The sequence below is a fragment of the Glandiceps talaboti genome, chromosome 1 (genome assembly GCF_964340395.1).
Source record: "Glandiceps talaboti chromosome 1, keGlaTala1.1, whole genome shotgun sequence".
NCBI classification, from domain to species: Eukaryota; Metazoa; Hemichordata; class Enteropneusta; family Spengelidae; genus Glandiceps; species Glandiceps talaboti.
In genome coordinates this window covers 874,624-898,755 of record NC_135549.1, presented here as the reverse complement: position 1 = coordinate 898,755, position 24,132 = coordinate 874,624, and the positions used below count along the sequence as shown (strand labels likewise).

General features: G+C 35.1%; 4 protein-coding genes across 5 annotated transcripts in view; 2 read left to right on the top strand and 2 right to left on the bottom strand.

Moving 5' to 3' along the window:
• LOC144439384 (phosducin-like protein) overlaps window positions 1-3,022 on the bottom strand; it is a 66,422-nt gene extending 63,400 nt beyond the window's left edge. For both annotated transcript variants that reach the window (XM_078128674.1, XM_078128682.1), the window contains exon 1: window positions 2,530-3,022. In XM_078128674.1, coding sequence (XP_077984800.1) covers window positions 2,530-2,685 — 156 coding nt within the window. In that variant the 5' untranslated portion in view covers window positions 2,686-3,022. The remainder of the gene's footprint in view (window positions 1-2,529) is intronic.
• A 49-nt stretch (window positions 3,023-3,071) lies between these two features.
• LOC144442049 (peptidyl-prolyl cis-trans isomerase-like 1) lies at window positions 3,072-7,932 on the top strand. Its single transcript, XM_078131355.1, has 3 exons — window positions 3,072-3,123; window positions 4,630-4,784; window positions 5,111-7,932. Exons 1-3 carry the CDS (start codon window positions 3,074-3,076, stop codon window positions 5,404-5,406), a joined length of 501 nt encoding a protein of 166 aa, XP_077987481.1. The 5' UTR covers window positions 3,072-3,073; the 3' UTR covers window positions 5,407-7,932.
• A 2,622-nt stretch (window positions 7,933-10,554) lies between these two features.
• On the bottom strand, window positions 10,555-18,012 carry LOC144442135 (EKC/KEOPS complex subunit Tprkb-like). The gene is made up of 4 exons (XM_078131404.1): window positions 17,869-18,012; window positions 16,829-16,951; window positions 13,235-13,408; window positions 10,555-10,946 (listed from the first exon to the last, which is right to left on the bottom strand). The coding sequence occupies exons 1-4, from the start codon at window positions 18,010-18,012 to the stop codon at window positions 10,860-10,862; spliced, it is 528 nt and encodes a 175-aa protein (XP_077987530.1). The 3' UTR covers window positions 10,555-10,859.
• Window positions 18,013-18,234: 222 nt separating this feature from the next.
• LOC144442402 (dol-P-Glc:Glc(2)Man(9)GlcNAc(2)-PP-Dol alpha-1,2-glucosyltransferase-like) lies at window positions 18,235-20,767 on the top strand. Its single transcript, XM_078131741.1, has 3 exons — window positions 18,235-18,411; window positions 19,192-19,389; window positions 19,733-20,767. The coding sequence occupies exons 1-3, from the start codon at window positions 18,235-18,237 to the stop codon at window positions 20,765-20,767; spliced, it is 1,410 nt and encodes a 469-aa protein (XP_077987867.1).
• Window positions 20,768-24,132: the final 3,365 nt, after the last annotated feature.

The window sequence follows — 24,132 nt, the reverse complement described above, 5'->3', positions numbered from 1 at the left end:
CGTACAAAACGAATAAATTAGCTATGCCATAAATAACGATATAGTATATGAATGCATCCACGGCCTGTGGGAGGCTTGTTAAGAACGTTGCCGTAAAACAGGCCGTGGTTTGCGACGATGGCAAAATTTTGAAATGCTGTCAACTTGTACAGTCCTTAGAGAATAATAAATGAGAACAACACACAATAGGCTAAATTGTCTAGTGCTAAATAACCTAATTTTTTGCATATCGGCAATGGGGTCATCATGTTGTGAATACATCTTCATCTACACAACTCCAGATGCATCCCCATTACATTTCAGCTCAATCTGCTCAATAGTTTTGGAATTATAGAATTCTGATCAAACAGACTCATTTTTAGTCCTAATTTGCATATCACTGATGGGATCATCATGTCATGAACAAGTCTTAATCTAAACACATACACACACACACACACACACACACACACACATATTGCCACATACATGTGACATGTGCACACACGTGCATACACACACACACACACACACACACACACACACACAGACTTTTCCATGCCTATAGCACTACTGAACCTAAGCAGTTCACCTCAAGTCTTGTGCTAAAATGTAATATAATTATTCTCTTGCTATATTACAGTCTGTAACACAGTGTAAGGTACGCCGTGACGGAGCACCCTCACATATTGGTCAACCCCTCGGAGGGTGGCGAGGGCGTAATGACAAGATGTATCTTACAGTCTAGGTATTTTAAATTTACATGGACATCATTGTATTTATGAAAGTACAAATAAATCTTCATGTGATGTGTTATTAACATGCTACACCATGTGATAGGTGGTCCATGGTGTTGTTCCTCACTTCTGCATGGTCCAAGGGTGACCAGTGACTTCTTGGTAATATGTGAAAGTCTTCAACCTTTTTATGGTCTTCAACCTATTTATTATTGTCAGGTGAACATTTAGATCATTAACTAATGTGTTACTGAACATGCTGACTGTCTACACCAAATAATGATGATACATGTACATTTTTGGCTGTAGTCCTTGAGTGCTCGTCCTCACCTTCTTATCTTCCATTGATAAAGAATGACACAACAGAGTAACACGTCTAACCAGTAGACTGGCTAGTGTACGTTTGATAATTATGTGTCAGTGTTCAGATATTTAGGTGGCATAATTGCTTTTTGTCCATTTACATACATGTACACATACCCATTAAAACAAGAATGGATGAAGCTGGAGATGGAAGTTAAACCAAGAAAGACAGCAACCAAAAAAAAGTGAAATAGTGAGAAATGTCACAAGTATTCCTAATGACTGCTTTCAGTTCAATTCAGACTGTTCATTTATCTGAAGTTACATGTGCTGTAGACTGTAAGATACGTCGTGACATTCCGCCCTCACCAGCCTCCTCTCACACGATGTGGGAGGGGTTGGCCGATGTGTGAGGGCGCCCCGTCACTGCGAACCTTACAGACTACATGTGCTGGAACTGTACTACAATTTTTTTCCATAATAAACTAAACAGTAAATATTTACATAGAACTAACCTAGTATTGGTTTACTGTACATACAAAACATGCCATGAACTGAATCAAAATGCATTTTCTGGCATTGTTTTCATGTGACAAAGTTTGGGTTGACCTCACTCTGAACTAATGACCCACCATGACATAAAATAACTTTGTATGGTATACATAGTAGTAAACTGGCGGCCCATTTCAAAAGCTCTCTTTGTTTCATAATAAACAAAATAACTTACTTATTCAACGATTTTTGAATGGTAAATTAACACTTAAAACATTTGTTTTTGTTCAGGTTATAGCAGTGTGTATTATTAATACATAGTATGTGTCAAATTAACGTTTGAGTAGTCCCTTGTAGTATCATGATTTGAGTTCGGGTCTCAAGCACAGTGAATATGAAGATGTATGAGAAAAGATTTCATAATGTAAATACAACTTGGTATAATACCAGTCTATAATGTAAATACAACTTTGTATACCAGTCTATAATGTAAGAGTTCTGCCGGTGACTACTGATATATTCAGGCATGTTTCATTATATTGTATTAAAGGCAACAGCAACTCTTTATTGCAACCCAAATATACATTGTATCAATTGTTTTAAAACATCCACACAAATTCCATTAACATCAGGGTTTTTTAACAATTAGTCAGAGATCAATAACAACACTGACCATATGTGCGCCAAAAAACCTGAAACAAAAATGCAGCATGATTATAACTGCATTGTGTACAGTGCAAAAGAAATACTACAGTTAGCCGAGTTAGCCTCGCTAGTACCCGATATAAATTCCAGATTCTTCCGACATTGAATTGATTCTATTTTAAATCTGAATCGTGTTGCTTATTGTTGATATTTCTACTCAGTCATAATTTGCATAAATTTGCACAATCATGTATTACTGACATCTAATACATCTATGTATAGCCTTGTTGCCAAGACAACAAGATGAAAGGGATAAATATTTTGGTTAAAGAGTGATTCAATATTGTATACTCTAATAAATAATTATCCTTACGTGTGTAGCAGTTCCTGAATAACCATCATAATCACTAGAAGCTTCTCGTATCGTTCCCGGTTTTTGAAATCCATCCTCGTCTCCACTGTCTTCTTCACTGCTACTGCAGTAATTGGCTGTTTTCTCACCTAATAGTTTGTCTTCTAAAGAGGCCATAGCATCAACAACATATATCGATAGACGTCAGTCAATATTGTTCTAAAATATATTAATTTATATAAATATAAGGCCAATATTGATTGTGATGGTGATGATGATGATGATGCCAAGGTCAGGAAAAAACAGTTCGTTGACCCGACTTTATCTTTAGCTATTGTCTGCAATGTTTATATCGATTGGGAAAGCGTTTCCGTGGTAGTTAATTCAGCTATATTAGATTTCCTATTTTAAAATCAAGTATGGAAAACTGACAGAATTAACCTTGATACAGTTACTGGCAAATTTCATTGAAACTCGAACAAAAACTGCTCTACAAAGATTCACGATCACATATCACAGAGGGCTGCCATTTTAATTTCCAAGTGCATTGTGGGTAACTTCCAACATGGCGGCCTGCACGTTTGAGAACTCGCCGCTCGTAGTTATTGAAACAAGGTAAGCATTTTAGTTCAGAAGTACGTTTTTATGAAAATGTCAGTTTGACAATGGTAAGTTCATTAGATGATATCAGAATAGATGTACAATGGTAGCTTTGGCGGACAAGATCTGAACGTATTCTCACACTTTCCGAACACCATTTCGACTTTACAAGTTCGATATACAAATTTCCCGTAAATAACATTGTCATTACATGTGCTTCCCACCGGGACTTCCCCTAACTGCAGTAACTGTACTTCTATGTCTGCCGTCTCGGTCCTCCGCTAGTACCGGTATTGTGTGGGGGTTTTTTTGCAACCCCCGTAAGAAAGCAAAAAGTAAAGTGACACAGGTTTAACACAAAATAAAATTTAAAAAAAGAATATTATATAAAAAAAAGTATTGCACACAAAAACAAAGCTACAATTATTGCAGCTAACAATCACCAAACGCTGCCAACTGACTCATTATACTTGAACGAAATAAATAAATATCAGCTTTCTATAACATGGATGACTTTTGAGAAATTTTGTTAACAAAGATATTCAATTCTTTTTACTCAACTCACACTATCAGAGAGTGTAGTATGGTATAACAATTCAAAAATAATACGAAACTGTATAGTATGAACAATTTACAAAAATTGTTTAACTTGTACATGGAGCTACTGGAGGGTATAGCATGTAACAGTATTTCTTTAAAATATTGCATATCTAAATAATTATATTCCAATATTAGTTTTAATATTTTTTCTTTCTCTGCAATAGAAAAAATACAATTATTTAAATTGCAACTCTTAAATAAAATAGTTCTATCAGATCTATGCACATCACATGAAAATAATAAATGAAATTCATCTTCTATTTCATTACTATTACAACTGCTACAAATTCTTTCATTTAAAGGTAATCTTGGTTTACTTTTTCTTCCTATTTCAATACCTAAAATTTGGTCACTTAGTCTAAAGTTTGATAAATTTTTATGTAGTGTAAAATCCGATACATTATTCAAGTAGTCATCAAATTCAAATTTTGTTTTAAAAATTCTGTAAGTACGCAATTTGTTTCCACTTCCATTACTTTCTTTGTAACATTGAATAGATTCTGTTTCCAAGTAATTAAAAATTCATTAAACAATTTGTCTATTTTCTTGTTTAATTGGGAATATGAATTTTAATTATTAATATGAATTCATAGGTAGTCTCTATAAATCTAGACATTTTTAGAGCAATACAAAGTCTTTATTAACACTTGCAATTTCTTCACAATCACATTCATTTTGCATGATAGATTGAATATATGACAAGAAAGTATTTCATGTAATGCCAGTCACCAAACTATTTCTTGAATTCTGTTTCCAAACAGTGTATCCACAATTCTTAGTGTATGCATGGTTGACAGTTGACTAATTTTGTAATTTTCAAACTCAGTTTACAAATATGAATGATTTGTAATTTATCATAAACATTGACTTGTAGAAAATGTCAGTTTTAATTGTCATATTTGATTTTTTTGTATCTCACAGCATGGGAAGGATCACCATCGAACTCTACTGGCAACATGCACCCATAACCTGCAGGAATTTTGCTGAATTGGCCAAACGTGGATATTACAATAATTGCAAATTTCATAGAATCATTAAAAATTTCATGATTCAAGGTGGTGACCCAACAGGAACAGGTGAGCTATAAAATACAAATGTATTATGAAACACTATATACAGTACAATACAAATAGTACTCATTGTAAATTTGACTCGGATCCATTCAAATGTCTTTATCCCAAAAGTCAGTTTTCTTTTAATATCTTGACATTTGCCCTTGATGAGATCTCCATATTCAAGGTCAAATAGCAAATTGGTCAATAAAGTATGAAGCTTTGTATCTTGAGACACCATTCAGATTTGCACAATAACTTTGCCATAAAACAAACAAGTTGGGAACTATGTCTGCAATTGAACTTGGTTTGTACCTTACTCAATTATCTTCATTATTTTCAACCTTCAGGAAAAGGAGGTGCTTCTATTTATGGTAAAAATTTTGAAGATGAAATTTCTCCTGTATTGAAGCATACTGGAGCTGGGGTTCTGTCCATGGCTAACAGTGGACCTAATACAAATGGCAGCCAATTCTTCATCACTTTAGCACCAACACAATGGCTAGATGGCAAACATGCTATATTTGGTAGAGTCTATGGTGGAATGAGTGTTGTAAATAGAATGGGTATGATTGAAACTGATGCTCAAGACAGACCTAGAGATGATGTGAAGATTCTCAAAGCCTACCCATCCAGTTTGTCATGATAATAAGTGAAGGTTGCAGGGCTTCTATGGTATCAAATAAGTAGATTCAACTGTAGACATCTTTGCAGCACATTGTATCAGGACCAGCAGAATTCACACACACACACACACACACACACACACACTTTCAAGGACTTTCACAACTTCTACTGCTTCATACCACTGTCAGCTGGATGTAGTTCCATAGGTGAACTTACAGAAGCTAAGCTTTGTTGTCTTACAGTAATCCATAATTAAGCTTTTCACATTAAACCGTTTCTTGTATATTCAGTTATTCTGAGTATATTAATTATAAGATTGTTATTTTGCATACAAGACATTTGCTTTTGATGTACCATAGCTATTCTCATTTGCATTTAGTGTACATTATGTACCATAGCTATTCTAATTTGCATTTGATGTTCCATGGCTATTCTCCAACAGCAATGTTTTAAATGTGAAAGATAATTACAGAAATCAAGCTATCGGCAAAGATAGACACAAACTAAAATTACTGTGTTGCATGTTGAACACAAGTTGGTGGTAGCAGTGTTTTGCTTATAACGGCAATTTAAGATCAACACAAATTAAAGCTGTTGTTGTTGCATGTGGTTGAACACAATTGTATTTGCATAGGGTAATATGAGGTTATTACCCAATATCACGTCTTCGTTCATTGTATTGCCATGAGCCCCTGTTTCATCATTGTGGCACAAGTCATTAGATGAGTGTCACATTGCTGAAATGGCATGAATGGTGATGTGACAAATGAAGTGGTGATATCAGGTAATTACTGATTTATCATATGCCTATGCCCAGGAATTCAAAGAGAATACATGAAAAATAAAAGAAATAGCACTGCCTGTTAGGCAGGGTTTCGTGCATCACGGGACTCTATTTTAAGGTGATCTTCAACTTTCATCAGATTTCAGAGTGAAATGTGTAGTGTAGGTTGAAGGTTCTCTAAAAGTTTCAGAAAATGCTTTAATCTGTTAATGAAACTGGATGGTCAGTGACGATCATAACTTCCATAGTGTGGTACAGTGTAGCATACACACAGTGGGTGGCCTACAGTCACGTCGGTTATACCCTTGTGAAATGAACATACCTGTACAGTGTAGCATACACACAGTGGGTGGCCTACAGTCACGTAGGTTATACCCTTGTGAAATGAACATACCTGTACAGTGTAGCATACACACAGTGGGTGGCCTACAGTCACGTAGGTTATACCCTTGTGAAATGAACATACCTGTACAGTGTGGTTGTGAATTTGTCATTTAATGTACGATCATAAATAGTATATTTTGGTCAAAATTTCCTGTTTCTCAGTTTTGTGGTCCTATGCGATAACACCATCAGTTATGGATTTTTTTTACATGTACATCCATTTTCTAAATGCATTACTTTGTTGTCATGCATTATGATACAGGAGTGTCTTTTGTTACAAGACTGCAAACTTGGCTTTTGAATTACCATATATCTCATTGATGTGTAATTTTGTTAAGTTCTCTATGTCTTGAGGAAACTTTGTAAAAATGTTAGTTCACTGATCCACCAGCAAAGAATACCTGATTATGTTTTAAGACTGTTCTCAATCATCCAGCTATGAAGTTTAATTGCAATATATCCTTCTAGACTTGATGTTGTTTTGAGTGGCGACAGTTTAACTTCCTAGTCGGGAACACAAGATGATTTGACAGCCTGTGGAGCATCCTGGATACATTATACACATGTTGACTGATAGCAAGGGCAACATCATACATCTGTTTCCTTGAGGGACTGTGGGCCATAGACTGCTTCTTGAGGGCAAATCCCAAGGGAAACAGTCTATGTTGGGGTGATCCACATAATAGGATGTGAAACTGTTGTCATTCAAAACAAAAGCAAGTCCAGTAGGATTGCTGAATTATTACATGTAACACCAGATTATGATATATTTTAGCTGTAAAACTGATTTATGTCAGTGGTACAATTAGATTATATACCTTTTATTACTTCATTGAACACTACAGTACTTGATATGATATAATGTACCCATGGTAGGATTTAAAATAATTTGCAATGTGACTTTTTCATCCTTTGCCAAAAATGAAAGCCAAAGTTCAGTGCCAATAATATACCAGTACAAACACATGTACTTGTACAGACTAGAAATGTGAAGCTACCTCAGTGTGTAAACATTGCTCACAAATGCTAGTACTTACTATAGTTTATTACATGTATCTTACGATGTATCTTTTCTAAGTGATAAATCAAGAAAGATTTATTGCACCCTGAACTATAAAAGTGTTATCAGGTTTTTTCAATTTGGAATCATGACAAGAAACACTGAATGTACTCCTTTAATCATCTACATGAAGTAAATAAAATTGTTTTTGTGATACATCACAATGAATGACTTTCCTTACATTCAAGTGTCTAGCATTTCAAAAGGTGGCAGTTGATCACAATAGACTTCAGATAGTAAATTATCTGAAAACTCACACAAATAAACAAACTTCTGAAGATTACAGTATCTCAAACTCACTTTGTCCCTCCAGACTCATCAAGTCAAAGTATACTTGTGTATACGTGGAATTGAAAATTTAACCACTTTCACATATATGCTATTACAGAAAGTAGGACAATGGTGCATTCCATATGAGTACCTATTCTATGCATGTACTTTGTCTTTCTTTTGAGTAAGGGTATTAAAATCATAAAGTGATGGGAGAATAAGAGACATTTGGTCCTGTTTTTAAATTAGTTTTGGTGGTTATTTTTTTTTGGCTTATAACCCCATAGACTGTAAAACATTCATTTAATTTGTGTAGCGTAGAAAATTGATGTACCATCCTAGACTTGATTTTCATTCTTACTACCCCATGCCCCACTGATCATGTAGTGTGATATGCCATAGACAAGCACCTAACAAAGCCTTGTGGGTTATGCAAAAAAATGAAAGCTATTATTTTAATGAAATAAAAATTGTTTAATATACTTAGAGTGTACATGCAAAGGGTGATACTTTTTTTCATCAATATGTTTATATTGCCATAAAAATAAAGGACATTGGGTTTGTGACAGTATAGAATAGCTCTGACATGAGAAATTGTGTGAAAAATGAGCCACTCTAGGCTGAGCCTCGGAGCACCTCAGGAAGTACTTCTCATTTGCATATGTATAGGACAGATTTTGGAACATCGTGATGTCACTTGAACACAATTGTCCTAAGTTTATCTTTACATGCAAAGCCATTAGGGCCGAGCCAGAAGGTCAACTTCACAACCGGTTATCGCCAGAACGCGACGTTGAATATTCGTCAGATGCCTCAAGCGTAGAGCAATACACTTCAGCATCAACATCTGATGGTGTGATTTAGCCAAATTCATTAGAACTGACTGCTAGCAGTAACGATAGTGCCTCTGGCAGTGAATGAGTGAGGAAGGTGTGGTCAACCACATAGACTGAATGACACTGCTTTATAAGGTTTCTTTCCGATGTAAATTTCACTTAAAAATGTAGTCATGGCTAGTACATATTATATGTAATAGTATACCTGTTTTTAAATATCCACCGTGCAAGTTTAGTACTTGTTTTCTGACTATGCCTTGCTGTTTTGTACTGCAACATGGACCATCCAGCGTATTGTTTACGTCCTAGTGAAGCCATGTTGTTTACGTAAAGTGAAGGCTGTTATCAGCGTCCTTTGTTGACATAACTATTCAATGGGTGGAAAACAGCTCCCGCAGACAATCTAATCTAATCGAAACGAAAATTATCTAATATTTCCGTACCCATCGAACATACAGAGATTGGATGAGAATGGCTTCAAGAGTTCCCCATAATATTCTCTCAAGTTGTTCAGATGTAGCATATGTCATAACAGTACGTTCGATCATTGACCATTCAAAATCTTCGCGAAAGTAAACCCACAAATTTGTTAGAGCAGAACGTTTTGTTGGATAACCATCCCTCGAAAACTATGTGTACACGCACTTTATTTCATTTTTTACTGCGTTCATTACCATCCACACAGTGACATGAAGTGGTTTCATCTTCTTTCGAAGCACAGCCCGTGTTCACTGAAGCCGGCCGTACTGTGGTGTATTGCGTATTGTCTCTGAACATTTTTGTTTGAGTTTTTGATGGATAGACATTACGTTGTGGATTTATTTGACCTGGGAGTGTGAAATGTTGACTGTACTTTGTTGTGTCCATTCACTTTGGACATGTGATTGGCATGACACAGTAATTGTTCAGGTAGACAAAACAATGGAAACAAAAATAGCAACATTATAATGAGCTCTGCGTCTTTTTACTTTGATATGATTGCGACGATGTATGTGATATATCACAATGAAAACGATCGACTCCCAGCAACAAGGAAATCAAAACATACAATTGGACTATGCATTGTTTCCAAAAAATTGCTATTGTACTGAAAATATTTGAAGCTAACTTGCTTTCTTGAAAACATCATTTCAAATTATTTTATATGTTTTCCTTTTATTCGCTTTGATAATGGCTACACCGGTGGCGTGGAGAACCCTGGCCCTGGTAACATTTACCGGCTTTCACTGTATGGCGTCACTGTGCAGTTTTTATGTGTGATTTCAACTGCCTTCCAATGCGCATAATATTTAGAGGTATGAATGCAATTTCATTTATTTTTATGGCAAAATAAACATAATAATGGAAAAAATTATCAACCTTTGCATGTACACTTTAATGTCTTGAAATATTTCAATATTTGATAATCAATTTTTTGTGTCCTGAGTCAATGGCAGTTTATTGATGGTCACAAATACAACCATTATGTGACAGCCTTGTTGATGGTTGTTTATTGGTGGTCACAAATACAACCATTATGTGACAGCCTTGTTGATGGTTGTTTATTGGTGGTCACAAATACAACCATTATGTGACAGCCTTGTTGATGGTTGTTTATTGGTGGTCACAAATACAACCATTATGTGACAGCCTTGTTGATGGATAGTATTCCGACAAAACAGATGGTAAGACATTTAGAATATCCAACTCTGCTGAAATGTACCGATATCCCATTTCCACTCCTGGAGTCAATGGTTGTTAGCCAGTCACTAATACAACCATTAGTGACAGCCTTGTTGACAGCTAATAGTTGGATAAAACTGATGGTAAGACAGCTCTGCTGAAATGTACTGATATCCCATTTCCACTTCTGTATGAAACCACAGTCCTATAGGGCATCTCTCTTCAGTTAATGAGATAAAGTCAAAGGTTTCCTTTGCCAAGAGCACTGCTATGAGTCGCTTTATGTCACTTAATTATTTGAAGTGCACTGTCTACGTAATGCAATAAGCTAACAGCTGGAAGCTTGATCCAGCTAATTTGACAAGCTGACAGCCTACAGGTTGAGATCCTGTATATAACCATTGAAGGACAGGTTGTAGATAAATTGATATCAGTTTCCTTGCAGTGTATGATAATCATCTTTGGTCTATCTTGCATTAGGATGCGTCCTTTGTTGCCATTCTACAGACTACTGCATCTAATAATGTACTATTTGTCAGTTCCATATCTTGAATCTTGTATACCTGCAAGACAAAATTTTGCTGGTAATTTCTACTCCTTTTACTTTTTCTCAATTTACTGTTCTCGTGGAATTATTCACCGAGATATTCACACAATTCAAAATTATTCATTGTTTTCATGTCTTGAACAAAATAGTAATTTTCCACAGCCATAAGAAGTTCAACTGAATTATCAACTCTTTCAGAAACAACTGATTGCATTAAAATCTTTCATTTATATAAAGAATTTTTTAATCACAAATCTCCAAATTACATATTAGTCAGCTTCTGAGATTTCATTCCACATGTGAATAAAGAATACAATTATTAGAGAATCCAGTACAAAATATTACAAATAAATATGTAATGATAACATTCCTACTGAAGTAGATCATATCCTAAACAGACACTAAACAGATTAAAGCAGTATTCCAGTAATTATGTAGATACTTTATAAATGTGTCTTCATGTGAACACATTGGATTTGATATATCTAGACTACAATTTCCCAATATATACCATGAATATTGTTTTACATGATAATTAGCTGTCTTCCGTAAATTACAATATTAACTCTGAGCTCATTATAAAACATGGCTCTGAAAGTCACATTCCCAATTCATGGTATATTTTACTTGCAAGGACTAATTTTATTTCTGCTTATAAATGAGAAATTACACCATCCGATAATTTACATGTCATGCTGAAATGTTGGCTTAGTTAGAGCAGATGATTTAGGATGTGGTTATTGAGGAGAATAATGTACATGATTTATCATCTGAAATTAAGATGACTAAGAAAACACCATCAACTTATGCACCATCTTTCTGCTCTTTAATCAATATAATTGTAGTTTCATGTACATGTATGAATTGCTCTCCTATCGCCATTATACAATTCTAGCTTTAAAATTAAATTAAAGGGACATTAGCCAGATCAGAGCTGTTTTCTATCTTATTTTCATTTAATATAAAGAATTGTATATATGTTATTCTACATTATGCACTAATACTTAATTAAATGTTGTATGTAGTGATGGGCGAGGGCGCCCTGTCACGGCGTACCTTACAGACTGTAGCTAGGAATGATTGTAACATTGCAGTAAGGCAAACCAATTCCAAGTGCACACTTTGATGATGTAATATTTTGGTGCACCTAAATATTGCAATGACATTAGGACCACAAAGAAACTGCACACCTGACACTGCTATATGGAGAATTTATCCTTATTTGAATAAGACATTACATGTATATTAAATTTATACCAATAATTGAATAAAAATAGTGTCCCAAGTTGGCCTATGACCCTTCAAGCTGAAACGTGTAAAGGATATTGATGCTAAAGACACAAATATTGTACCAGGTCCTATAATTTTACAGTTTAAAAACACATTGGTTCACTATTTTCAATACACATGTAGTTTCCTACATACATGTAGATGACAGAGACTCAAAAATACACTTGTAATTTATCTTTACAGCCCACATTCACTTTATAGTCACATTGGTTTGACATTGGCATTGACCCCACACTGACCTATAACACATTTAAACCTCTACCCTATAAATTTTAACCAATTTCATTACCTTTGAGCAAATGTCATAAATCAAGTTCTCAGTGTACATGAACTTGTTCAACTTGTTTTTTCTAAAAGACATGTACTATTTAGTGTTTACATTAAGATGACTATGACCTTGTACCCATGACTCAGTGCATATCAATGAACCGTACAAAATTCTCCATTCAAGCATCACTTATTCCATTACTGTACATCAAACACAGCCAATGTGTATGTTTTAATGCACTTAAACTTGCATATCCTGCAGTACAACATCCAGTATAGCAGTGACCTTTTAAACCTCAAATCACACTTTTAAGTCAGGGTACTTTGTAAGCTTTAAAGCCTTCCCAGAGTCTTTCCTTGGGCTATTTTAATGAACTAATGATATAAAACTGTTGTATGCTGACTCATCAACACCAAGATTATGTTGCTGATAAATCAAACATTCCAGACAGGTTCTGAGGTTGGGTTTGTTCAAGATGAGTAACTCTTTTAAGGAATACATCACTTTGTAAGTGCTTGATATTGCACACAATTACAACCACAGGAGACTATTATATCTAAATGCTGTCTTTGTTATATTTAGATTAATGTACTTCATGACTTGGAGATAGCAAACTTGTAGTGATTCAATAATGAAGATGGACTTCAAAGTTACTATAAAACATGAACAATATCAAATCCTACAGAAATAATACAATTATTCTGACTACAGCTATTTCATACACACTATCTAAATTTAACTCATACCTTTTTAATTTTGGCTTCATCTGTGAAATTTTTAAGTTGATCCAAGTCAGTTATGACACCATCTACTTGTTCAATTAAATTGTTTAATTTTTCTCCATTATTGTCATTAAGAATGGCTGCTAACATAGACGTGTCACTGTCGGTGACACCAAATTTCTTGAAGGCATCTGATATCTGTAACAAAGCAAGGCAAGAAAGTCATAACAAAAGAAATGGGGGCAACTTCAGACACATCTTCTATAGATTGTTGTTTGCCAAAAAAAATTCATTTATCTTTCAAGGAAAATACATTTATCACATGAACATAAATTTTTTTCCTATAATATATTTCAAAAAAGTTCGGTTAATGCATTCCACAGTTCAAGATAGCTGCACTGTAATTTCAGACAGTTCAAGATACCTACACTGTAATTTCAGACAGTTTAAGATACCTACACTGTAATTTCAGACAGTTCAAGATGGCTACACTGTAATTTCAGACAGTTCAAGATAGCTGCACTGTAATTTCAGACAGTTCAAGATAGCAACACTGTAATTTCAGACAGTTCAAGATGGCTACACTGTAATTTCAGACAGTTCAAGATGGCTACAATGTAATTTCAGACAGTTCAAGATGGCTACACTGTAATTTCAGACAGTTCAAGATGGCTACACTGTATTTTCAGACAGTTCAAGATGGCTACAATGTAATTTCAGACAGTTCAAGATGGCTACACTGTAATTTCAGACAGTTCAACATGGCTACAATGTAATTTCAGACAGTTCAAGATAGCTACACTGTAATTTCAGACAGTTCAAGATACCTACACTGTAATTTCAGACAGTTCAAGATACCTACACTGTAATTTCAGACAGTTCAAGATACCTACACTGTAATTTCAGACATTTTAAGATGGCTACACTGTAATTTCAGACAGTTCAAGATAGCTGCACTGTAATTTCAGACAGTTCAACATGGCTACAATGTAATTTCAGACAGTTCAAGATAGCTACACTGTAATTTCAGACAGTTCAAGATAGTTACACTGTAATTTCAGACAGTTCAACATGGCTACAATGTAATTTCAGACAGTTCAAGATAGCTACACTGTAATTTCAGACAGTTCAAGATAGTTACACTGTAATTTCAGACAGTTCAACATGGCTACAATGTAATTTCAGACAGTTCAAGATAGCTACACTGTAATTTCAGACAGTTCAAGATAGCTACACTGTAATTTCAGACAGTTCAACATGGCTACAATGTAATTTCAGACAGTTCAAGATAGCTACACTGTAATTTCAGACAGTTCAAGATAGTTACACTGTAATTTCAGACAGTTCAACATGGCTACAATGTAATTTCAGACAGTTCAAGATAGCTACACTGTAATTTCAGACAGTTCAAGATAGTTACACTGTAATTTCAGACAGTTCAACATGGCTACAATGTAATTTCAGACAGTTCAAGATAGCTACACTGTAATTTCAGACAGTTCAAGATACCTACACTGTAATTTCAGACAGTTCAAGATACCTACACTGTAATTTCAGACAGTTCAAGATACCTACACTGTAATTTCAGACAGTTCAAGATACCTACACTGTAATTTCAGACAGTTCAAGATACCTACACTGTAATTTCAGACATTTTAAGATGGCTACACTGTAATTTCAGACAGTTCAAGATAGCTGCACTGTAATTTCAGACAGTACAAAATAGCTACACTAATTTCAGACAGTTCATGATAGCTACACTGTAATTTCAGACAGTTCAACATGGCTACAATGTAATTTCAGACAGTTCAAGATAGCTACACTGTAATTTCAGACAGTTCAACATGGCTACAATGTAATTTCAGACAGTTCAAGATAGCTACACTGTAATTTCAGACAGTTCAAGATAGTTACACTGTAATTTCAGACAGTTCAACATGGCTACAATGTAATTTCAGACAGTTCAAGATAGCTACACTGTAATTTCAGACAGTTCAAGATAGTTACACTGTAATTTCAGACAGTTCAACATGGCTACAATGTAATTTCAGACAGTTCAAGATAGCTACACTGTAATTTCAGACAGTTCAAGATAGCTACACTGTAATTTCAGACAGTGCAAGATAGCCGTACTGTAATTTCAGACAGTTCAAGATGGCTACACTGTAATTTCAGACAGTTCAAGATGGCTACACTGTAATTTCAGACAGTTCAAGATGGCTACACTGTAATTTCCTGTCAAAACAACAAGTACAAATGGCAATCCTGGTTTATAATTCCAATCAGATTATATCTTTACAGCCATGATATACACTTTTTGTCATAAAACCTTAGCATTTGGGTGTTTGAGACACACACAATTCTTGTTTGAGACACACTGAATCCTGGTCATAAGACTTAAGAGCTTAGCATTTGATGTTTTATGCTACAATTTACTCTAAAACAGAACACATCAAAAGATGCATTAGTCGGAGGTGACTCCTTCAAAGCATCCTGCTTTACACACTGTTACAATTTCATGTGGTGTCTAAGACACACTAACTTCTGGTCTGTCAAACAGAGTAAATTGTTGACATTAAGTCCCAAATGCTAAGCATTTATGACCATCAGAAGATGTTGCTTTCAACGTAACGGTTGAAGAGAGCGCTCGAGCAGTCAGTAGACGTCTACTATGCGATGTCCCGTGTTTTCGGTGAGCATCCCGTTTTCCACTGATGTTTCTCGTGTCTCCTTTTAAACCCCTCTCTCGCTGTGTCTTTTCGTAGATTACGTACGTTCAATGTCTACATCAAATTTTAAAAAGTGGTGTATGATACGCTCAAACTTCAATGATTCTTCATCGAAATTAGATGGTACTCTGCCGTGATAGTAGTCCTGCTTGCATACAGAGTAAGTGGTCCCTTGAGCGAAACGCGTACACTGTCAGCAAGCAGGACTACCGTGATAGTGACTGGTCAGAATCGCAATATCACAATTTACGACCTGTTTTCTTAGTCGCGGTCCAGTGGATGTTTCGCATCTCGTCGGCTATCTAGGTCCGTGGAATCATAAAAAGGGGGTCACCCTCCGAGAATATGAGTACGATGCCACATTTCTACTCTCTCTCTTTCTCTCTCTCTCTCTCTCTGAAGGAACTTCCCCGACAAAGGCCTGGGCCGGGGAGAAAGGTCACGTAATCCAGGACCGTGTGCAGTGTATGGATTAGGTGTCATTGAAGGTATAGCTCTGGATTTATACGCTACAGGGTTTCGACACGACGACACAATCCCTACCCCTCAGGAAAAAGAATAAGTACAAGCCTCATATATCCCTCAATATCCCTCTCTTGGACTAAATCCTCTAACTTCAAAAGTGCAATAATGTCCATTACTACACAAACACTTCACTTTTTTATTGTCTGTCTATGTTTGGCAACATGACTAAATGGTGATATGGTCAACAGTAATCATCATCACTTTAACTGAGAAGGGCAATAGTCAAGTTGCTGAAACATTGATAAAAAGAAATACAAATAATTATTTGAAGTTCCAACATATGAACTTGTTTAAACTTGAAATTGCAACCCTTTGTTAGACTAACTGACAACTATATGCTGGGATAAATCTCAAGGTTACTTACACTATTTGTTGGTGATAAATTGAAGAGGATTTCTGAATTAATATTTCGTGTCTTCATTTTCCCATGCTGATTAACATGAATGGCTTTGTTTGCTGCCACCAATATTTGGAATGGGTCCAGTATCTACAAGACAGATAACAACATTTTAGTTTTCTATGACACTAAATTCATCATTGTGTCATTTACGACAATGATTGAACTTTTGTATTACACTAAACAGTTTAAGAGGAATGGCTTAGGTGAAACAATTATGAGAGAAAAGAGAAGTATTACAATAAAGAATTATGTGAATCTAGAAAGGGAAAGTATTTGAGATAAATGTACCACCATATATATCCCAGCATATCATTTGACTTATCATATGTACTGTCAAATACTTCCAAACTTCAATTTGAATATTTGTATACGACAACCCAAGTGAATGACCTTTGACCTTTGATGGTTACAATAAAAACATAATGGGTTTGTGTCAATGAATTTTAGTGTTCTCTTTTGACATGTTTCAGAAAAAAATATGTGATTAATAAGAGTGAAAAATCAAAATGAAAGTTACAGTGACACCCCTCCATCTTTTTTAGGCTGAGGCAGTGCTATATGCATCATCACAGTGTAGTTGTACACTCAGACCACCTAAATTGTCCTATTTAATTACATGAATGATATCTCAATTAACCCAAAAACCTACAAATACATTATTGAGATGGATGGTCTGTGACAAAAATGTTGAGATTACATCTATTTGTGCTCATTTTGTTGTACGACTGTGTGAGTCTGCGTCTGTGACAGTGTGTCGTCTAATGTTTTGCATGTAAAGGTCCGAGTCATTCTAGATTAAAATATGGGTGAGAAAAATGACTGTAGGAAAAGTTGATCCTGAACAAAATAATGGACCTATCAAATCCTAAACAAGATAATACAACTGATCAGTTCAGAGCATATGGTTCATAGTAATACTTTTAAAACTTCCTACGAGTGGAATCATGTGCCTCTATTTTAGCATATTCGTTCAATGTGCATGTGGAAAGTATATCCACACATACCATCGATGTATTCAACAGTGCTGCATCTACATCGCCTTCCACTATGCTCCTTTTCAGATCCCTGCAATTCTCCACTTCAGTAAATAACGCTAGTGTCACCTTATCATTTGGAAACAGCTCTAACTCGTACAACTGAGAAGCCATGTTTGATTATGTCCAACAGCGCCCTCAAACACCAAAACCTAACATTACAAGTACAACAAATAACTTTCTGCCGTTCCTTTATTTTTATACGTTTAAATTATCGAAATAAAGTTTTACACGACTAAATGGAGATTCCTGGCCTCTACTTATGAATCAAAATCATGAAATACAAAATATATATCAACTAGCGCATTGGTTTCTGGGATATTATTCAGATGCAAAATGGCGGCCCCCATAGACTTGTTACGGTTTCAAGCGTACCTCACCGTCGGTTTTATTTTCATGGGATTCACGTCACTTTTGTTCTTAAAAATCAACCGTACACAAGATACACCGTATATGGACGAGATATTCCACGTTCCACAGGCTCAAAAATATTGCAATGGTTCATTCACAGAGGTAATGAGATTCTGTACACAGTAACACGTGATGAAAGATTGAATGAATGATGGGTGATAATCCCATGCCATGAATGAATGAGTCAGTGAGATCTGTGCATTATATTAATAAAACATTCAAAATGCACACAGTTGAAAGAATTATATCATTGTGTGGCATGAAAGTTTCACTGCACATGGAATTTGCAAGAGGTTCAAAATAAGCTTTATTTATTATATTGATAATTTTATTTTATTTATTTTTTTATACATTTGTAAGTTATGTAACATTAATATGATTAATTTACATAATTGCCAAATAATTGAAATGGTCAGCCTTTTAGTGTCAGATGTCTTGCCAATGTATTTGAGTATAAACACCTTTATTGAACAATTTTACACACATAGTGAAAGTGAAAATACTATGGAACAAACTTTGGCAGGACTGAATAACACTGTTATATGTTATATTTGATACTACAGTAACTTTTTGGGGCTGAATGGTTTCAAGACTGTTCAACCATATCATCCCAGTTAACAATTGTGTTTCTGTGTTATGGCTTGTGCATATGTTGAGGTTATTTGGAAAAATATCAATTGCTAGTTATTTTAGATTTTGATTGATTGATAGAAAATGGGAAAAATAAATAAATAATATGTAAAAATACATTGACTTCACAAATATTGTTCTCACAGTTACAATTTACTTTGAACCATGTGATTACTCATTGTCTTCTAAATACAGTTCAACAGAATGAAGGGCAGAATAATGAATCATCTTTCTGTTTGTTTTTCCTTAAAGTGGGACCCAATGATAACAACATTGCCTGGTTTGTATGTTTTCTCTATTGGCATATTAAGACCAGTCAGTGTGTACTTTGAAATGGAAATTGAAGAATATTGTTCAACTTACATGCTGAGAGGTGTCAATCTTGTCTTTGCACTCGCCAATCTTTATATGATGTATGCTATAATCAGAAAACTGAATCCTGATCCTAAGGTATTGTTTGAGTTTATTGTTTCAGGTGTGTGTGTGTGTGTGTGTGTGTGTGTGTGTGTGTGTGTGTGTGTGTGTGTGTGTGTGTGTGTGTGTGTGTGTGTGTGTGTGTGTGTGTGTGCACGCGTGTGTGTGTGTGCGTGTGTGCGTGTGTGTGTGTGTGTGTGTGTGTGTGTGTCTTTACATGCTGTCGTGTGTATAGAATTACATTGACTACTGACTACTACACATATGAAGATGGTCTCAGAAAATCATAGATTATTTCATGAAAAGTTATTCTTAAACTTGTTTATATAATAGTACTTTATCCAAATGCCTATTTACAACACACTTCTTTTCTTTTCAGGAATCTGAGTTGAAGATGACAATGACAGCCATAACATTGGCAATTTTCCCAGTTCTGTATTTCTTTACATTTCTGTACTACACTGATGCTGGGTCAACGTTCCTAGTTCTCTTCATGTATCTCTTGAGTCTGCATGATAGTCATTTGAATGCTGCTTTGGTAAGTGGATGTGCCATCATGTTCCGTCAAACTAATATCATCTGGGTGGTGTTTGTAGCCGGTTTGACAGTGATGAAACTAGTAGAAGGCAACAAAGACCAGGAAGAGAAGACAGGAGAGACAGAAAGTATCCCAAAAGTTGTAGTTGACAAAGTGAAGACAGTCTTCCAATTTATGGGACAGTTCTCTAACATCATAACACTGATAAAGACAGTTTTACCATATGGACTCATCACTTTAGCATTTGTTGTCTTTGTCTACATCAATGAGGGCATCGTAGTTGGTGACAGAACTAGCCATCAAGCTGGTCTCAATTTTCCTCAGTTGTTTTATTTCTTTGCTTTTACTGCCGTGTTTTCTTTTCCTTACTTCATACTACCATACAACCTTGTTAAGTATGCTACTTTTCAGAAACAACAGGCAGTGTTAGTAGTTGTCTCTGCCATCCTAGCAATCTTTGTGGTCTACTTCTTTACCTATGTACATCCATACCTGCTAGCAGACAACAGACACTATCCATTCTATGTATGGATGAAAGTATACCAGAGACATTCTCTGGTTAAGTATGCTCTCATTCCAGGATACATCTATGCTGGCTGGAGCATCTTCAATCAGTTGTCCCATAAAAGTGTTCTATGGCAGCTAGTTTATGCCGTATGTGTGGTACTTTCATTAGTACCACAGAAGTTACTAGAGTTTAGATATTTTATTATACCATATTTACTGTTCAGACTCAACATGAAAACACAGTCATACCTACTGTTAATAATTGAAATGGTCTTCTATGTAGTGATCAACTATGTCACCGTAGAACTTTTTATCAACAAACCATTTCACTGGCCTGATAGCGATGTCTACCAACGATTTATGTGGTAGGCATACACTCCTTTCATCACCATGTCCAGAAGTTAGGTATGTCAATAATGTATCACTCTATAGACTTGCCAGTGATATATCTATGCTACATGTCATGCCAATAATACATCCACGCTATAGACACGCCAATAATACATCCACTCTATAGACACGCCAATAATATATCCATGCTATAGACACTCCAATAATATATCCACGCTATAGACACACCAATAATATATCCAGGCTATAGACACACCAATAATATACCCATGCTATAGACACTCCAATAATATACCCATGCTATAGACACACCAATAATATATCTAGGCTATAGACACTCCAATAATACATCCATGCTATAGACACTCCAATAATATACCCATGCTATAGACACACCAATAATATATCCACGCTATAGACACACCAATAATATACCCATGCTATAGACACACCAATAATATATCTAGGCTATAGACATGCCAATAATATATCTAGGCTATAGACACACCAATAATATACCCATGCTATAGACACTCCAATAATATACCCATGCTATAGACACTCCAATAATATACCCATGCTATAGACACTCCAATAATATACCCATGCTATAGACACACCAATAATATACCCATGCTATAGACATGCCAATAATATATCCATGCTATAGACACGCCAATAATATATCCAGGCTATAGACACACCAATAATATACCCATGCTATAGACATGCCAATAATATACCCATGCTATAGACACACCAATAATATACCCATGCTATAGACATGCCAATAATATACCCATGCTATAGACATGCCAATAATATACCCATGCTATAGACACACCAATAATATACCCATGCTATAGACATGCCAATAGTATATCCAAGCTATACACGCCAATAATATATCCACACTATAGACACGCCAATAATATACCTATGCTATAGAAACGCCAATATTATACCCATGCTATAGACACGCCAATAATATATCCACGCTATAGACACTCCAATAATACATCCACGCTATAGACACTCCAATAATACATCCAAGCTATAGACACTCCAATAATATATCCAGGCTATAGACACTCCAATAATATATCCAGGCTATAGACACTCCAATAATATATCCAGGCTATAGACACGCCAATAATATATCCAGGCTATAGACACGCCAATAATACATCCACGCTATAGACACTCCAATAATATATCCATGCTATAGACATGCCAATAATATATCCAAGCTATAGACACGCCAATAATATATCCATGCTATAGACACGCCAATAATACATCCACTCTATAGACACGCCAATAATACATCCATGCTATAGACACTCCAATAATATACCCATGCTATAGACACACCAATAATATATCCAGGCTATAGACACTCCAATAATATATCCATGCTATAGACACGCCAATAATATACCCATGCTATAGACACTCCAATAATATATCCAGGCTATAGACATGCCAATAATATATCCAAGCTATAGACACACCAATAATATACCCATGCTATAGACATGCCAATAATATATCCAAGCTATAGACACACCAATAATATACCCATGCTATAGACACGCCAATAATATATCCAAGCTATAGACACGCCAATAATACATCCAGGCTATAGACACTCCAATAATATATCCATGCTATAGACACGCCAATAATACATCCAGGCTATAGACACTCCAATAATATATCCATGCTATAGACACGCCAATAATACATCCAGGCTATAGACACTCCAATAATATACCCATGCTATAGACACACCAATAATATATCTAGGCTATAGACATGCCAATAGTATATCCACGCTTTATGTATATGTCATGCCAATAATAGATACTATAGGTATGTTAATATATTGATACTTTGGGCAATAAATACTTCACAATAAAGATTTTATTAGAATATTAATTAAAATACTGCCAATGCAAGAAATATGGAAATATTGTTAAAATTTAAAGAAAATAAAAAATAAAATAATGTTGTAAAATGGTCAGAGAATATAGCATATGTCATTGTATTATAGAGCAAGTTAGTCAGAATCAGAGAATATACCATATGTCATTGTATTGTCATTGAGCAAGGTATTTAGAATCTTGTATCATTTATATAGATACATCCCACATACATATAGTGTAGTAACTGAAAAATAATTTTATTCTGATTTCACTTGAATTCTTGTTCACGATTATCATGGGAATATTCATTGTCTTTGTCTTTTGTACCAAAAAAATACATAAAAACTCAGATTTGTCGTGATTTCTCAAATATAAAATGTTTGTAAATACATATATTATAAAATGATATTGAAATAAAAATGGCATATAATGCTTTTATCATCACAATTATTTTCAGTTATAAACTTAACACATGACATTTTTATGTCCATGCCTTGTTTCTCTGCAAGGTAAGAAGTCAAGTATATTAAGGCTCCCTGGCTGTCAGATTATTAAGACTCCCTGGCAGTCAGTAGATTATTAAGACTCCCTGGCAGTCAGTGGATTATTAAGACTCCCTGGCAGTCAGTAGATTATTAAGACTCCCTGGCACAGTAGATTATTAAGACTCCCTGGCAGTCAGTAGATTATTAAGGTTCCATTGGAGTTTTGGTAAATTGTTCTCAATGTGAGGATAATCCACTTTAGCCCATCTTTCAAAGGTCACATGTTTGTATCAGATTCCACATCCACAAAGTAACTATATGTGAACCTTAATTCCCTGACTGGTCACATGACATGTCATGATGTCTAAAGTGTTAAGTTTGCTAATTCAAGAGAAACACTTGATTCAGGAGCTCTATCACAACATGTAGAGAATTTGAGTAGTTAATATACAAATTGGGTCATAGGGTTAGAGGCTGGGTAGGGGGGATGGGGGGGGGGGGGTCATATGGCTAGGGGCAGGCAGGGTAGTGGGGTTGGGATGGGGGTCAGTAGAAATTTGACCGTTCGATTGTTAACTCTAACCCTACTTTATAAGCTTTAGTACATATACATACTCATTGAAGAGTGTTCTATATTTCTAGCTTTACAAATAAGAAACTGTCCTATTTCTTTATTTCGTCAATTATTATTATTCAAATGATGATATTAGTTACAATACAACTAATTATATACAAATCAGCATGGGAAGATAATTACCAGTGATTGTAAATTATTTCAATGCTTCAAATATCTCTGTATAAAAAGTGAAAAATGTTCAGCGTTAGATCTTCAGTTTGTGGAATAATACAGCAAAGTTATAGCATGCCAAATATACATAAAAATTGAAGGTCTCTAACACTGAAAAGTAGGAGTAATAACAATTTACTATCTTCTTCACTTGTTGACTTCTAGAAACTTAGCACTATCTTA

Bases quoted from the DNA above. Each gene is read 5' to 3' on its own strand.
- LOC144442049 (XM_078131355.1), top strand. From the start codon at position 3,074: ATGGCGGCCTGCACGTTTGAGAACTCGCCGCTCGTAGTTATTGAAACA. The intron at 3,124-4,629 runs GTAAGCATTTTA...TGTATCTCACAG, and splicing joins CTCGTAGTTATTGAAACAAG to CATGGGAAGGATCACCATCG. The intron at 4,785-5,110 runs GTGAGCTATAAA...TTCAACCTTCAG, and splicing joins TGGTGACCCAACAGGAACAG to GAAAAGGAGGTGCTTCTATT.
- LOC144442135 (XM_078131404.1), bottom strand. From the start codon at position 18,012: ATGGCTTCTCAGTTGTACGAGTTAGAGCTGTTTCCAAATGATAAGGTG. The intron at 13,409-16,828 runs GTAAGTAACCTT...GCTTTGTTACAG, and splicing joins ATTTATCACCAACAAATAGT to ATATCAGATGCCTTCAAGAA. The intron at 10,947-13,234 runs GTATGAGTTAAA...TTTGTCTTGCAG, and splicing joins ATGAAGCCAAAATTAAAAAG to GTATACAAGATTCAAGATAT.
- LOC144442402 (XM_078131741.1), top strand. From the start codon at position 18,235: ATGGCGGCCCCCATAGACTTGTTACGGTTTCAAGCGTACCTCACCGTC. The intron at 18,412-19,191 runs GTAATGAGATTC...TTTTCCTTAAAG, and splicing joins GCAATGGTTCATTCACAGAG to TGGGACCCAATGATAACAAC. The intron at 19,390-19,732 runs GTATTGTTTGAG...TTTTCTTTTCAG, and splicing joins AACTGAATCCTGATCCTAAG to GAATCTGAGTTGAAGATGAC.